Source organism: Ptychodera flava, chromosome 11 (genome assembly GCF_041260155.1).
Source record: "Ptychodera flava strain L36383 chromosome 11, AS_Pfla_20210202, whole genome shotgun sequence".
NCBI classification, from domain to species: domain Eukaryota; kingdom Metazoa; phylum Hemichordata; class Enteropneusta; family Ptychoderidae; genus Ptychodera; species Ptychodera flava.
In genome coordinates this window covers 36393630-36412109 of record NC_091938.1, presented here as the reverse complement: position 1 = coordinate 36412109, position 18480 = coordinate 36393630, and the positions used below count along the sequence as shown (strand labels likewise).

Below are 18480 nucleotides of genomic sequence, written 5' to 3'. Positions count from 1 at the left end.
TCCTCGGTTAGTGCAATTACAATAAAATCGCAAAGCTGTCGCAGCAAGGCGCTAGCATGTCACGTGACCAAGAGATTACCTTGTGGACAAAAGGTGGGCAGACAATCAGGTAGAGTGATGTGTATCACGTGACTTGCGGTTTGTAAGAACCTGATTGTAAGCTCATCATGCAGACAAGACAGACAGACAGACACAAATATATATATATATATATATATATATATATATATATATATATATATATAAAATAGTCAGAAGTCGTCATTCAGTTTAAATTTACTCCGAGTTGGACGGAAATAAGTACAGCAATGGTGTATAGTAAAGTCATGCAAGTGCAAAGAGTGTTCTCTAAGATGGTGTCAGATGAATGATGAAGATATGACATCAGCAGGATTAGTTTATAACACTTATCATGTCGCAAAGAATGAACATCATCAAAAGCTCCATAAGTGTTCAACAGTTATTTACCAAGGCGACTGTTTCGGGGATTTGAAAATAATACAGTCAACTGCCTTGGCTCCCCAAGCAGTACTGATCAGGTACCACCGCACCTTAAGTTATTCGGAGTCTGATGTTATACATGATGTCTTTAGGATATATTGACATAGCTTTATGAAACTATCTGACGATTTTATGTTGTTTTCCTCCTTGAGACAGCATCCTGTTGTACAGGCTGGCAACTTTCGAAAGAAAGTCTTCTATTAGAAGTGTTGCACAGACAGACAGACACATACACATACACACACACACACGCGTTTACAGGATATTACACATGTACCATGCGTTTATTTCTTTGACTTATTCTTTCTTTGATTTCCATAAATCTGTGATTAAAAAAAATATGTGTGTTCCGTAACAAAACATGCTCCTGCCTCCTGCAAATATAATGGAGGTAGGTCGGGATCTGATTTTTATATTTTTTCTCGATAGTTCTCTTCAAGACCTAAAAGGAAACCAGATGATGTAATACTTCAATAGTTTATTTTAGGCCTGAAGGGATTAAAAAAAGGAAAAATGATAGGCAGTACAACGTCTTATTGAGTCCCGTTACCTGAGATTTAGTTCACGAAGAAGTAAAAGAATGATTGCCACGGATCTTCTTGGACACATCACGTTTGAAGTTTCAGACCCTAAAAAGTTATGTTTTCACCCACGTGGTAATGTGGTTTGGTGCGATTGCTCCCGTATGGCACAGTGGTTTATCTGCGTTGTCAAGGGAAAGTTTACATGTTATGCAGTTAGCGAGTTATTTCCTTTGGGCGGCGTTTTATAATGCGAAACCGTAGAATTCCAGCATTCAAGGTTGACAACTGTCACTCCACGACATCTTGTCTCGTCGATGTTATCACAGTATGCACCCTGACTGGTTTGTTTGACAGATGTCGGACGTAACAAGATCGGTGTAGGCTTACAACGCCGGCCTTTCAAAAGTTTTCGCAAGTCACCAACATCATTCTGAATTTTTTTTGATGCCACCCCACAGTCGATTCACGTCCCCATTGGAATGAATTATATTACTTGAGTACTTTACTCTTCCCGCAGTTCCAATATCGAGACGTTTATCTGTAGCCAGCCATACATTATATAAAGGCCTAAATTACAGAGCATCGTTTCATACACAGACACAATAGCTTGAATCATGCACAGCATGTCTGTTGATGGGCCATCAGTTTCCCATTACTGCCCAGCCAAGATGTGTCGGATTGCTCATGATTTACGCAGATCCATGGCAAGCTAACATAGTGAAGCATATCGACCACCACCGTGGTCAGTGAACCGTTGACTTTATCACACTACAAAGTGTCTGTGGGTTTCCTCAGCTCCGGTACGTGAAGGAAAATGCAATTTCGCACGCACCGCAGACAAACTTCTAAACGCCTGTGTTTTTATCCAAGTAGCCTACTTTTCTAAAAAACGACGGTCGGACGGTGTGTCAGGCCTGTCCTTGGGTTGAAATCAGCATCGTCAAAATCATTGACCCATAATTAACACTCTATTTTGTCGTACTCTTGCAAAGAGCAGATAAATAAAGCAAAACTGACATTAATTGGACATGTCAGAATTTATTGAGGAGTAAACACCAGTTTCGGGTAACCGCACACCCGGGGATGCATGAAGCTTTTCTAGGTACTACGTACCATGCACTACCACATTACAGGATCTGGTCAGGAATCTGAATAGTGTATATTAATAATAGTTGCCCATCGAAAAGTATCCGAGGTCGTTTCAAAACACACCTTACTTCCGATTTCTTTCCAAACACCAATTTTCCATTAAAAATTGAAGACAACTGGGCAAAAGCATTTTTGTATTCGACAGTTTCAAAGTTGCTTGGGCTAATAAAAGGTTGCGACCCTATTGTTATGCTGATGAAGGGCGCCATGATTGAAAGTGATTTGCATGCACTTTCACGCAGAGATATCTCATTGATCGACCGTATAACATACAATGGTAGTTGGCCATCTTCCGTGGAAAATATTTCCCCATTGAATGTCATCGTTGAATGCCATGATAACCAGCAGATCGTACCTGTCCGTGGTTTTGTTATTGGTCCACACGATCGGCGTGTGTGTTGCCCAGAGAGGTGAGTTTTTTGAGAATGATTCAGTGCTGTGGCGGAACGTGTAAACACTCCTTGCAAATGTCTGGCATAGAGACGCGCGTACTTGCTGGACCTTGCAGTTAAGCGCTAGCTACGCAAAGTAGCGATCTCGTGTCTTTTCGCAATCAGTCACAGTTTCAGAAGTCAAAATCTTCGTCCTAGGTGTACTGGATTGATAACTGAAAGGAAATCCGATATGTTACTGAAAAGCCCCGTCATTTTTGCCTCATCAAAACTACCGGACGTTATCCATGTTATCATATCAATCAGGTTGCAAAGCCGACCTGTTCATTTCCGGCCATAAGTGTTCAACTGCAGTCAATTGCTTTGGTGGCAAGATATCGCTTACTTGCGAAATTTTCTGTATAAGAAACCTACACTTTCAAACCAAGCATCTTAAACGTGATAATGCAAGACTCGTTGTCATGGAGACTTTTCTATGCGATCGTGGTTTGGAGGGCGACACAGGTAGCAGGCTTGTACAGTATGATATGAAATAGCATGCAGTAGTATCGCCGATGAGTCCTCGCAACAAACTCCAGTTTGGAAAGCTAGATTGTGAGCACTGAGGGATCGAAAGTAACGTCTCACTGGTACAACGTTCAATCGGTATCAACTAAATTTGCAGCAGAAATATTTGATGATTGTGAACGGTTATTAAATCAGACAGTTTGCGGGTGTCACAGGACAGGTTACGTCACACGTGTTGATCCTTCTATGTTGAAGAGGTAGGAGGAGGTGAGGTACGTTTTGTTTATGCGTTACTTATTGGTAAAAACATCCATAACCCCTCGATAAAATAAACAAAGTCTCAGCCCATCTCATATTCCAGTCGCGAGGTTCGGTATTTTATATTAATTTGTAACAAGATAGGGGTAAAGTTTATTGCAGTGCGGTCTGGCAGTGGGTAACTGTCAGCGATAGTGACCTTGTGTCAAAGTTGCCTATAGACAATGGCACACACAGGACTACGACCAGGGGTGTCAACGTTGCACAATTGTACCAGCATTTTGCAACTGGCTACTGGCGAATTTGGCACCTTTTAGAAGATCGCAAAGGGAAATTTATGACCAGTGAGTTACTGTCATGCAGTGGCAATGTGATAGCTAGATGAGACTGGGCATTGAAGGGTAAACGTATATACCAATTTATTACACAAGCTTGAATGTTTGGATTGTGTCTCACGATCACATTGTGCAGCGGCGCGGCACTATCTCCCAACGTGACAAGACACAATAGCCAGGGTCATCCCATTCAATGCTGGTCTTTGCATTGTTGGTTTTGTTCTTTAAAACATTCTAATGCATGATATTTTCATCTGCACAGTTCACTGTGACAAAGGATTGGGCACATAGACTTCAGACTTAGACTTGAGGTATTGCATTGAGATAGTGATCAAAATGATCCCCCTTACTATTAAAATTATCAGTGATAATTTAGCTTTCGGTCGCATTATATAGATTTACTTTCATGGCAGTGCAGTCTGTCTTCCAATGAGCACATTCTGTTCGGGGAAAATATTGCTGTGGTGAAAAAATTGTTCAGACGTTTAGTGAAACTGCTGATTCTACGTAGCAACAGGCAGTGATTTGTCAAAGATGGTAAATGATATGAAGATTGCCCAGATTTTTCAACAATGGCTGGCAGATGCAATCTTATAGGGGGCAGTGGATATGTTAGTAAGGTGTTAAACCATTTACATATGTGACTTAACTACAGTATAACACTGAAAAAGAAATGTTATCTTGTTGAACTTTTCAATAGTTTGTTTGTTTGGTTGTCTTACAGGTTACGAGCCTGTAAGCCATGGTTACATTTTTATCTTGCAAAAGTCTAACATGAAACAAATTTTCAGCTCACCTCAACAGCATGTTTTAATAACCTGCACACTCTGAATTCCATCTAAATTAAAGCAGTTCTCAACTCACCATGGAGAACAATAACTTTTTGCCAGGCAATTTTTTTTCAGATTTTCCCCCAAATTTTGATCAAAAAGTGTAGCGATGTCCATATGATCCAAAATTATCAATAAAAATTACAGAAAAATTTATAAAATTGACAAAATTTTGCACTAAAATTTTGGTTGGAAGAATTCCAGCTCTAAAAGTAAAGTCTCTTGTTTTAAAAGTTCTTGTCGTAGCAGGTGAAATTTACTTCAGGACAGGGAGTCGTTCTGAGGTGTGAATGACTTTGTTCGCTATCTATTTAGCAGTAACCTACTTCTCAGTCAGGAAGTGTAAGTTGCTATAAATTACTTTACCGAATGTCAAACAAGTTGACAACTTTTGAGTAAAAAGAAAAACATCACAAAATGGTGAACTGACAGAAAAAATAAAACTTTCTGGAAAATAATTAGGAAATTTATAACTATTATGTTAGTGTATCTTTGAATACATTGTTTTGTACCTGTTGATATAAAGTTGTTTTGGTATCTGGAATTTAAAAATGGCAGATCAGATTAATCAATATATTCTGTAGATTTTTGTCCCTAACTCACAATTCAAGATTTTTTATTGAAATAACTGTTGCCGTGATGTCTTTGTTATGAAGTTGTGAATTCAAAGTAGTCTTTGAATTTGGTTTTAAATTAGGAAAGACACCCCAACTCCCTCCTCAAAAACAAAGCAAAACAAAAAAACCCTGAAAACTACAACAACAAAACAAAAAGTTTGTCAACACACAAAAGTGTACGATGACTACCGTAGCAAAGAATGTTTGGAATGGTTTCAGAGTTTAGAGTAATTCAAAACCCATATTTTCAAAGTGATTTGACAAACTCAAGTTACTGTGTTCTCAATGTCAGAGAATTCAAATCAAAGGAAGTCAGTCCATGGCATACCAGAACTTGTATTTAACACTGACATAAAGAATGGAATGTACCCAATGGTTTAACCTTAGTCTCAAGGATGAATTTCAGCCATTAAAATGTACACTGTATGACAGTCTAATAATATATCTGAATCAAACTTCAAACTGTCATGCAGGAAGTAGGGTGGTAATTACTTTGATTTTCCTGGAAAATATGAGTTGAAGGTGAAAGATGTGGATATTGAAGTAAAAAAAGTGTGTGGACAATATTCATGTGAAAATTAAAGAATTTCTCTCTGAGACTTTATACACATGGCGTCAAGTCATTGTCGTATCAGAGAAATGAAAAAATGTAAATTTAGTCATGGATGAAAATTGCTATTGGCAGAATGATGGTCTTGGTAAGCTGTCTTATGAGATCTTTATAATCCAAATACATATGGTGACATATATGTTGAGTTCAAATTAGCCAAGTCACTGAACATCCGTTCTCAACTCAAAACTACAACTAAGCCTTGATCTCTTGATTCTTTATGGTTTCAGATCCCCAAAATTAACTCTTACATACTACACTGTCTTCAAAGTGACATACGTGAAAGTGGAAGCAACAGTATCAATCATTGTATGACATGAAATGACCGGTGTGACTCCTTGAAATATACGGTTTTGCAAAGTATCAAACCACAGCTGAGCATGTAAAATTTGTCAACTTGGTTTTTAGAAGGTGGATGGATGTACCTTTCTACTGCAAGTCACTGCTACCCTGACGTGTAAATGGGTCAAGCTGTCTCCGTTAGCAACCATTAAACCATGGTGATCTGTTCAGATTAGCAATGAAAGGGGAATTCTTGTACAGTAATTTCACAGTAGCCATAGGCGTGGCCATTCCTCTAAACAATCTCAGCAATGCTCATGACTTGTCATCCCACTGCCATGTTCAATATCTTTCTGTAGTGGAGTAATTAACAAGGATTTAGTAAGATGATATCAGTAATTTAGTATGCTACTTGTAAGATATTTACACTTGGCACAGTCAACTTGAAGGGCAAAGATGATAACTGCTTCAGTGCTTGTCTCTACTTTTACACACCCTTGATTCAGTGACTGAAAAGCTAATTTATTTATTCTGGCAGTATATTTTGTTTACAACTTTTTCAACACAGCATGACAAGGTCATTAGGGTATTATTTACATAGAAGGAGGTCATTGATGCAGAAAAGCATGAAAAGTGGCGCCCAAAGGTGAAACACAATGGAATAAACTTTAGTTGTCTGTTTATGCCCCCAGGTACAAAATTCAGGGAGGCAGAATTTTCTTTTGCAGAAATCACTCATTACAATGCGTATTTGTAGTACACATTTTTTGAGTATAAATATTTAAAATGAGAGTATATTCACACACCCAACTTTCATTATTGAAATGGTTTTATGAGCATCTCATGGTGAGATAATTTTTTTAGATAAAAGTGAAAATGACAGCAAAGTATAATGACATGTTCAGAAATTCCATTGACTTTGGTAGCAATGGAATATCCGAGAATGTCAATTTGTGTTCAATATTGAGATACAGAAAGAGCATTGTGTAGAGTTCCAGGTTCATTTCTGTAGGGAGACTTGACTATGGTACTCTTTTCATGGCATAGAATTTAGTAAACAATATAAAAGAGAAAGAGTAGACAAATGACATTGTCTTGTCAAACTCATCATGATTCTACGTGGATCATTGATCCAATTTGAACTAACCTCTCTCTGTAAAATTACTCTGGGAGAATTTCAATTGTGTGTCAGCAGTATGGATTACAGATTAATATTATTTCCATTGACATGCATTTACCATTGGGTATGAATTCATTAACCATATCACAAAGAGGACTGGAGGTTCACTTCTCAGCGATTACATGTACAAACCTATTTTGTGAAAGTTTACCCAACAAAATGTGTGATTTTGATAGTTGGTGTGGTTCATTCAGTGTCACTGATAATTTACATGTGTTTGATATTAACTGTCAGTTTTCCAAAACAGCAGTCATTATTCTTTCCAGAACAGTTTTCCTAGAAAACCCGATAGAAATATGTAAGAACCAGTCAGATCCATCAGGTTTCTGTCGGTTAAACCGATCACGATTTAACAGTAATGTCTTTTGTCCCTATTTTTTATTCACCAACACAGAAGAGGTCCTCAACAGAGAAAGGAACTAAAACAAATCAAAGTGCTGACAAAATTTTAAAGACAACGAACAAAGGAAAAACTTGGATATTGTTTAAAACAAAATTGCAAACTATGATTGAAAGAACTTTGCAAGATTATACCAATAATTCGTGTACTTTTCAATTGTGGTGTTTTTGTAAGCAACATTTTCCTCTGTTTATTTTTTTTCACTTTCATTACAAATATATAAAAGGGAAGATTTTTCTTTCCCTTTCGACATTTATTCGGAAATTGTTTCCCAAAGATAATATAAAAGAAACCTACATCTAAATTCAGTGTTTCAATGAATGATTCTCGTTGCTTAACTTAATCAATTGTAAACTAACTCTGTGCTACCATTCTTCTAGTTTATGCCAGCATAACTTTGCTGAGTTACAATCACAAAATAAACATGTTTCTCACAAAACGTATACATGTACAGAGAATTTGGAAGTTTTGTGCATTTGGTTAACCAGTTCTTGTTAATACATTTGTATATATTTTGTATTGAAACTCACAATTGTTACATGTGTTGCAAATTTCACATGATTAAAATAACTGGATCTATTATTAACAATTCCGGTTTAAGGACAGTGACAAGTTTTTCATTCAAATTAAACCAACAACTTAAATGTAGTGCCATAAATTACTCAACCATTATCCCATAATGAGCTAGAGCAGGTTAGATCGTCAAGGAGCTGCTTTGGCTTTTGAAAGATGTTTTTGTTGAGTTAGAGCAGATACAAATCCAGCCCACAGCATAAACAGCCATCTTGGTACACCATGTTCCAGCCAAAATTTAAAGGAAATAAGTCATACTGTAGAAATCACTGGTATTCCATAAACCAGCATTGTGAAATTCTGTTGAAAATTGACTGATATTTTGATTGCTCCTGAATGAACTCAATCTCATGTCTTATCCCCAGGCTTATCCATTACCTAGTAAATACATTTGTATAAAAACATACAAGACTACATTCTAAATTGTCAAGATGTAGAGTTACAGTGAACCAAGATATCAACATTGCCAATTCTATGAAGATAACATTAAAGTCAGAAAAATCTTCACACTGCTTTGATTGGTTTGAAAATAATACTAAGTGAATGAATATAAATAAATATACATGAATATATGAAAATATAGATAAATAGTAATCTAATCATAAGGGTATATGATCCTTATTTTATTCTTTGCTGTTTATTGCCCTAGATAAACTTGAAAATATTGATCTATCGGAGATATAAACCACTGGGCTTGTAAACTTTGGATTTTACATAGTGTTACAGTGTAAGTGGAAATAAAGATCTGGCTTATGAGAATGCAATTTAACATGACATATGTTGTACCATCTGTATTTTCAATGGAAATCCATGAAAGCACATATTTCCCTATTACAAGTCTCAGAAAGTGCTATAGTCTCTTTTAATGTACATATGAATACTGTCAACATTTCTCAGCACCCTGTGATGCATATCGCCATAAGTTTTTTTGGCAAATTGCCAAAAGGTTCACTATATGTACTGTGACGTTTCTTTGTAATCGTTTGATCATTTTACAAAACAGTTACAATAATCTAAAATATGTTAATTATTATTCCACAGTACTGAGATTGAGAAACCATTTAAGACATTTCTTTGTTTGCAACAAATGTACCTTCTTATATGTGTACATGCATTGTTGTTGACCTTTGAACTCTAGTCCTGACCAGAATTCACGCGTCACTGGGCATACAGAATTGTTGCTACTGGTATAGAGAATACACAATAGTTTGCCTCAGCTTCGTATTCACAAAATCACATTCATTGAGTGTAATATGTTTAGCTAGATGCTTGACAAATTGATCAACCATAATTACTTCTTTTAGATGGCTATTTCCTGTGCAAAATTCTTGCATCCCTGGAGTTGGGTACACTTGCTGTACACTTGGTCATATGTCCCATGTTGTGGCCTATCATATGAATGATAATATACCACCTTTTGATGAAAATTCTTGATGTGTTGCTTACCTTAATTCTATTTATCTTTTTGAGAATTTATATTCAGCAGATGATGATGACACAAGGTTTTCCTATCATGAGAGACAGATCTGATTAGCCACCAAAGCCATAATTTTTGGCTCATATTTGGTATGTATACAGGGATAGAAATACTTTTTTATTTCTTGTGGCAAAAGTTTGCCACCGGATATAAAATCAGGTGGCAATTATGAAAAATCTGGTGGCAGTTTAACACATCATGTGATCGGTATAATACAACATTTTGTCATTATTGCCACATACTCATTCTAATTTATAAATTCTTGAAAATATGGTGAGTACACGTCACAAAAAGTCAACCCATACTGCAGGCCTCGAAAAAAAAATTTTCAAACTTACTAACCGTGGGACACGTGAATTTCATTTTTACTTGGCCGAGAGGAAAAATTACTTGCCCTAAATTTCTAATAACTGTACCAGTAATTTGTAACAGAGAGCAAGAGTTTGACCATATGAAGTGAATTCAAAGAGGGAAAAACATATTCAAACATGAACTACATGTACATCTTGTTAAAATGAAGGACTATTACCAAATTTGAAATGTCGCAGAAGAAATGTGAGAAATTATACTTTAGTCTTTTCTGTAGATTTGGCCATCTAGAAAACATCTTTGAATTTGGAATTTTTCCACAACCTAATCCAAATGAAAATCTTTGCATAAGAGTAATAAGATTGTGTGATTTACAATGTGCATGGCTGGCTGCTGCTCTTTATTATCAAGCTGAGATCACAAACAACTGCTCTGCTGGTGTTTATCTGCCAATGCATGTGCACATGTACATCTGCAACCCTTTTACCTGTTTACATGTTTGCTCACTGAGCACAGCAGTCTTTCAAAGTTTTATTTTGATAAATGTATTCGTCAAGAGAGCAGATAAGATTCAAGTTTCGTTTCCGTTACTCTTCAGTGCAGATTTGTTTTCTGTAAGTGAGAGCCGATTCCTAACAACCAAGGTCACGTAATTTGAAACTGTCTGCATCTCATGCACTACGTAGCTGCAATGTGTGGCCTCCTTGGTCGGCTGAGCCCGTTCGCCTGTGGTTTCGACTACGATGTAAACTTGTAATTTTTCAACTGGGTGTTGATTTACGTTGAATAGTAAGCATTTGCCGAGATCCATGGCTTCGAATAAGTTTACATCCATTTACCAAGCACATGGTGCAATTACACTATCGCGTGAAGCCGATCGACTGTCATACGACTCATACACTTGCACGAAGAGAATGGCAACCACTGTCAAGAGCATACCACTTTACGGCATACACATACAAAACAGTGAGTTCACTCCGTGTCGTCGTAGAGAACATGTCGCAAAACTCTATTTTTACGACTTTTTGTGTTTTACAACAGCAAGAACGTTTATTTTGCGATGTCGGGCGGATTTTCAAGGGTTTTCAGAAAAACTTTGGAGAGTTGAAGGACTTACAATGATTGTAGGCGTGTACAGACATAATGAAATACGTTTTCAAGCTTGAATTGTCCAGGGCTTAGTTAATTCACCCGCTGGTGCACTTGCCCATCGGACGGGAAGCATATTGATTTTACTTGCCCGAACGCAAAATTCACTAGTCACGGGCGTCGGGCGATAGGAATTTTCGAGCCCTGTACTGGCTAATGAATTGCAAGTATTTATTATTATTTAATTCATGCAGGCTGCAGTTTGGCTTTGTTTTCAAAATGTCACAACATGCTGTTTATGACTGCATATGCGGCTATCACAGAGGGCAATAGCATGTCAAGTGTAACAAAAGCTGCTGTCATCGATATGGAGATTAGCCAATCACAAGTTTGGATTCACGCTATGTTTTCATTCATGCCAAAATGTCGCAATTAGTTCGGGGTTTTTTGCTAATGAGTTTTTCCGCCGTCAGACAACGCGTGTTCCTTCAGTGTTCCTTCGTTCAAGCCGTAGGATCGATGACATGATGACCCAAAATTTAGTGGCAGAAAAATACCACCAGAAAAAAATTTTGGTGGCAGATTGATAGTTTTTGGTGGCAAATGCCACCATTGCCACCGATTATTCGAAACACTGGTATATAAATACCAAAAAGAGCTTATGTTTTGATTTGTAGATGTCATACCCGTACCAAGCTTTAGAAGCCCGCATACAAAGCTATATGTAATAACATGTTGTATTTGCATGAGCAAATATGAATATTGCATATGAACCTGTAACAAGAGAGTTTAAGCATAAGAAATACCTTAGGACTAGGTTGAAATCCACTTCATTGCAGACAGTCCAAATTTCATGGTTCAACCACTTACAAAAATAACGCCTAGGGTAAAGTGGGTTGTTTTTTGGTAATGCATGAGTTGATAACTTGTATAACCCGAGGAGACTTTGCAGGGGTTTGCAGCTCATGTGGAAAAAATCCAGGGGTTGTATTTATTTAGAATTTTGCCAAAAGCAAAAGTATTGAGGTTACTAGAAATTGTAGAAAAGGTAGCCTGTAGTTACAGAATCCCAAGTGATTCTTAGGGATGCGTATTTATCTGTGTGTTTTGAGGAATGGGAACAAATATTGCCTGGATATGACGTATTTCATTGACAGACATATAGCAGGAATCTTGAGAACAATGGGTTGCAGGTTTGTTAGCTTCTCGGAAGTTGTGTCACAGACTTGGTCTGCCAGATGTATGGTACGAAAAGAATTTTTGACAGGAGTTGGCTGGAGTCTCTCATCATGATACAAACCCAAAAGTACTGTACTTGTACATCAATTGTACCAATGTTTGCAAACTTTAAAGAATAGTTTACCCCTGCATTGTTATCAGTGTGATATATTTTTGATAGATCAGGTTTGTGAGCTTTTTCAATATCGAATATCTATCAGGTTTGTGAGTTTTTTCAGTATCGAATATCTAACAGGTTTGTGAGTTTTTTCAGTATCGAATATCTATCTCAAAATGATATCTCTGTACCAGAATACAGTAATCAGGATTGCTATTTGTTCAGACACAAAGCGTATCTCAAATATGGTGAAATCAATGATGCTATTTCATCAACTTTAAAAACTCTGTTCCTAAAGAAGAACCATGATCTGTAAAAAAATAAAAAAAAATATGTGAGGTACTGTTATATTTCTTCAGCCATTTTAGGAAAACAAGACGGAAAAATGAGTATGTTTGAGATATATCATATTTGAAAAAATAAAAATAAGAGATGTAAAAATTCCTACGATTTAATAATCAATTTGGTTTATATATGATTAATATTATGGTCCAGGTAGACAAAGCTATGATACACTCTGTGTTGTAAAAATAAACAATTTTCTGAGGCTATTTCACAAGTAACTCTGTAAAAGTTCACCAAGATCAATTTACTCTTGATAAAGTAGGATCCTGTTTCTGGTTGCAACTCTCTATGCTGGTGCCATATCAGCATCTCACAGTCAAAATTCCACTTGGGAACTGTAGTCGGCTTTTTTCTTGAAGACATCACACAACTTGAAGATTGATACCTGACAGTGACAGATCTTGCAAAGGTTACGTCAGTTCAGTGGATCGAAGTTGAAATGAGGATCAAGTTAGTCTAATCCTGATAAATGTAATCACAGGAAACAAAACACCAGAAATGGAAGACAGAAACCCTGGATGGCCTTTCAATGTTGCCATGTACACTTTTAAGTTCAGGGCTTTGGTAAATATACAGTATCCAAGCAGCAGTTATTCAGAATATATATAAGCATATTTATGATGGACTGTTTTGTGTCAAAGTGCAATTATATTGATTTTCATTTCTCCCTGGCGGCATGTAAAATTTATAGCTGTGTTGAACACATTGTATTAGTCCATAGGGAAAAGTTATTGCCGAATTGTTACGAAATGGGTACATGTCACAATAAAAGATTTTTAATCTGGATGTAAAAAGTACTGATGACATATTCCTATAAATGTCATCTTCATATGTGAACATTGTCTCAATTTCATGTCCTCCATGGGAATTCAGCCATGACACAGTTACGCATGTGAGTCCTGGTAATGCTCAGTAGTCTGCTGATGGCAGCCATTCACTTACAAAAAGTCTGAGCATATTGATTCTTCAGAAAAGCAGGAGACAGTTGTTGTTTACACTTTGTGACGTTCACATGTCAGAACTTAAAACTCTACTGCTCATGCCATAAACTATATACATAGATGCATGCACATTAGCGGGATTTAATGTTATTCTTAGGTACTCAGAAGGTCAGACAAAACTCTTTGAAGGTTGCATTATGCCTGACATTATCAAGGAAGTAAAACATATCTACATTTGTATGTTAACCTGAATACGACCTTGACCTTGACTGTAAAACATTGCTCACACTTTGCAGGGATTGTCTGCTTTATCCCCAGAAATAGTGCTCTGAATGAAAAATTCGTTTTTTTCACATTCTAGGTTTGACATTTTTTGAAGTAGGCTTGCAGACCATGTATTTTTGGTTAATTTCTCGTACAAACTTCAAGAATGTTTTTGCCATTCCAAAAAAATAAAACCATAAGATCATAAGATCTGTTCGTAGCTGTTCATTGCACAACCGTGACATCACCTTGACCTATTTTTTGGGGATTCAGTGTCAGTTTCTATATATAGTGTGGTGACTGTACGTTCAGTTTCATTTCAAAATGTAACGTTGACAATGTAAAAGGATAAAATACATTTAAATCTTCGCCCAAAATGTACTGAAATAATATATTTGCCAAGTCAACACAGTGTATTATTTATGATTAATGCAATGTTACTGTTGAAATTCAAGTCAAGACTAAAATTCAGATGACAGGAATAATACTTTCCATTTCCGGGCCACACACAGACTGTGTGGATTACTGTAGTTAATCATAAATATGATTTTTTGTAGGAAAATACGTATATTTTACATAAAAAATAAATATTACTAAAAATACATCAAAAAGTACTGCTTAGAGAGTTTTAATAAACAATGCAAAATATTGACTTTCAGAGCAGTTTAAGTTTAGGCAATTTTCCATTCAACTTATAGTTTTACAACTTCTGTACAAAATGTAACTTCAAATCTGTGTTCTTTTATTATACTTTTCATTTTGTGATAAAAGTGTTCACTTTTAAATTGAAGTTTTCATTGCAAAAATAGCAAGTTTCACTCTTTATTCAGCACAGTGTGTTGTTATTCCAAAGGATCTGCCTTGTCAGTGCAATCTGAACAAAAATGTTACCTAATTGTAAAATCAACTTTTGAGTGTTTGGGTTGTTAAACTGCTCTACAGGTGCATTGCTTGTCATTGCATGAAGCACACAGGAGTGAAATATTTTCAACCATAGCATTGTAAAATCAATAAAATAGATAAATGTCTCACTGACAAGCAAAATGCCACGCTGTTTCTTTCTGAGAGTCTTTCCATACAAGTATTATGCATATGGATAGTAATAACATTTACAGCTGAGCTGTCCACAGGAAAGCTAACACACCACAAAGGCAAACATTGTGTTTGATTAGAAAATATTACTTTGCCATTTATGATTCATTTCATGAATTGATGTGACATGGGTTTGGATATTGGTCATAGAAACATAAATGTCAATGTGTGTCAGACTCTGATGATTTACCAAGCAGTTTTCATTATTACTGATTAATTGTTCAATAACTGAATCAATTAGGAAAGAGATTGATGTAATTTATCATTGGTAACAAATTTTAATTTAATTGATGGAAATCTTGTGTATCCTGTGTTAAGTTTTACTCTCATGCAAATACATGAAGTGAAAGGTAATATTGACTTTGTCATTGTAACATGAAACAGTTACTCTTTAATATGTCTATTATACATGTATATTCTCACTCTCACAGGTCACCGGGCTGTGTTTCCATTGTTTCATAATTAAACCTTGTAAGATATTTTGAAAAGTCAAACATTGTATGGTATAGCCAGTCAGTGATGTGGCTAAAGAAGACTTGATTATTAAATATTTTATTAATGGCAGACATCTAATCATTTATTTTCAATACATTAGAAATAAACAATGCTGTAAAGGAAACAGAGCTTTATGTTTTACTTTCAACATCACTGTTCTCTACAAGTTAAATTTCACATTTTTGCCTTCAAGTTCAATGCCCTGATACAGACTGTTATCCTCAGAGGTCAAAAGGTCAGGAGAATCTGAATGATGCAATTACTCTTACTCCATGAACAAATTGACTTGTGCTAGAATATAATGATTTAGAGTTACAGTCAATCCAAAACAGCTACTGCTGTCAATATTACATTCATTTCAATAGTTGTTACACAGGGTACCAAAAATATGTAATAATCTAAACTACTGTACAGATTTTGCTTGGAGCCATTTTACTGACATTTTACATGTCTTGTGTTAGGGCGTGTCAAACAAAATCCATGCACAGCTATTGCTGGCCTGTGGGTAATTTTGCATTCTTGTTCTGATAACTTATCTAGGTTTCTAACCCTTTACACTGTATGACATTTCATGGATACTTTACATGAGACAAACATTTGACCCATCCTCTCTATTTGTCACCACTGTTAAAATGTCATTGATGTCAAAATTTATGCTGGTTGATCTGTCTAAAACTAAGAAAGATTTTGAGCGCATAAAATCAAATGTTTGGATATATTGATTGAGAAGCTGATCTCCATAGTATGAAGATATCTTTGATCGTTGCTATGACAACAGCAACTATGACAACAAAACAGGTGCAGAATTTGTTCATTTCTCAATGCTTGAGAGTGCTTCTCTTCAGTCTTCCAGCCATTGTATACATAGTATACTCCTTTATGTTGTCCATTCTGATGATGTAAATTTGTTATATAATGATGTTTATACACCAAAACAATGAATCCATCCGTATTGTGCAGTATGCTAGACCCTATAGATTGTTGTTGACCTACCATGGACTTCATACCAGCAGATATCATAACATATCCAGCTATTGTCCCATGACAATGATAAACACAGTGCTCATATATCAGTTTATGATTTATGAAAGGATGGCTCTGAATCAGTCTAAGAAGCATTAACATAAATTAATCATCCATGGCTGAGTATCGTGCAATGTTTACCATTCAATTAATTTCCAAGAGCCTAGTGGCTCATTTGCATATAAATATTTAGGTAACTGTAATGATAATCCAAGCCTAAATTGCTCTTTTAATGGGCCAATAGCTACATTGTGTAGCTTTTGATCCGGTGAGGTATAATAAAGCTGTAAAGCCAAACTTTTTTAATTTCTTCAACCAAACATACAAAACTGAATAGGGGGTAATGAGTTACAACAGGAACTTAGGCAATGGATACAATGAAAGTGAATATTAAACTGGGCTATAATAGAACATGTTTATGTAGATATCACAATTTAGTCTTCGGTTTTCAATGATAATTGGACCCTGTACTGATGTAAATTAATGCAGTGTCGATAAATCAAGCACCAGATAGTTGAAACATTTACAGCCAGAGCTACATTGTAACTTCCTGAAAAAACACATCAAAAGTTACAGCTAGCTGAGCTTAAGATTTTTAATGGAAATTATAACTGCTTACACTGTGCAGGGGATTATGAAAAAAAAATCCCTATATTTTATTGATTAATATGGCTTGCAGTGATGCTCTATGAAAAATAAAATTATCTTAAATCCCATGTGTTTATTGCAATACCGTACCGTATTCATCTCTGGTAGTTCATCTTTAGAATTTTCCTTTCCAGCAAGTAACTGACTGGATTTTCCTTAAACATTCATGTGTACACCCACACATCCCTAATACTACATTCACCGACACATGTAAAGTGTACATGTATTATGTATCAGAGATGTCTTGTGGGTTTGGCTACCTGTCTGTCTTACATGTATTTGCCGTCTCTTCACATGTGAATAACTAAGTCATTGAGTGATATATGATTGAATATGCCATTTTGTATATATGTGTATATATATATATATATATATATATATATATATATATATATATATATATATATATATATATATATATATACACGTAAATTAATTACTTCAAGTACAAAGGAATAATATCCGTTACTTAAGTTTTATGCATCCTGCAATTTTCAGATAGAAGAAAATCTTCGTATGTAATGCTCTGCTTTTAGCATCGAGCACTGTAATTTCCACAAGGACATCTGTATACTATCTGTATATACATATATATATATATATATATATATATATATATATATATATATATATATATATAGAGAGAGAGAGAGAGAGAGAGAGAGAGAGAGAGAGAGAGAGAGAGAGAGAGAGAGAGAGAGAGAGAGATATTTATGTATGTTTGCTTTAGGTGACAAACTGTTGAGACTTTCTTCAAGGCAGCATTACGTTCAAATATTTGTGTCCTCAATTTACCCTGGCATCAAATTCCTAGACAGGACATTTCATATATCAATATTTAGATAAGACTGTATGTGATAAAATTTGTAGTTAGGGAATGCGAAAAGCTTCAGGGCATGGAAAAATTAAATATTAAGAATTATTTGTCATGAAATATGAACTGAGGTATTGCGTGATACTTGTAGCACAGTTGCACAGAAGAGTGCATGGATCTATGGTTATATACACGTACCTCAGTAAAATCTAATAATAAATTACTTTGTGGTAACATCTGAGTGACTAAAACAACATATAGACTCAGCGAGCTGTCTGCTGGAAACTCCTATCTAACTTGGCCACCACAGATACTACCATTAAACTAATAGACATGCATTCTTCAGTAACACCATTTACTCTGTCAACATTTGTACATGTACATGTACTTCAGTCCAATGAATCACACATTTATTTCACATTGGTTTCTTAACCTCTGCACTTTTAATTGCAGAATTCACTTGTCCTTTTCAATACATGTACTGCAGTC

General features: G+C 35.8%; 1 protein-coding gene across 1 annotated transcript in view; it reads left to right on the top strand.

The window, feature by feature from the left end:
• Positions 1-2407: 2407 nt before the first annotated feature.
• LOC139144518 (low-density lipoprotein receptor-related protein 2-like) overlaps positions 2408-18480 on the top strand; it is a 166290-nt gene continuing 150217 nt past the window's right edge. The window contains 1 exon segment of the mRNA XM_070715216.1: positions 2408-2584. Within this exon segment, the coding sequence (XP_070571317.1) occupies positions 2509-2584 (76 nt within the window). The 5' untranslated portion in view covers positions 2408-2508.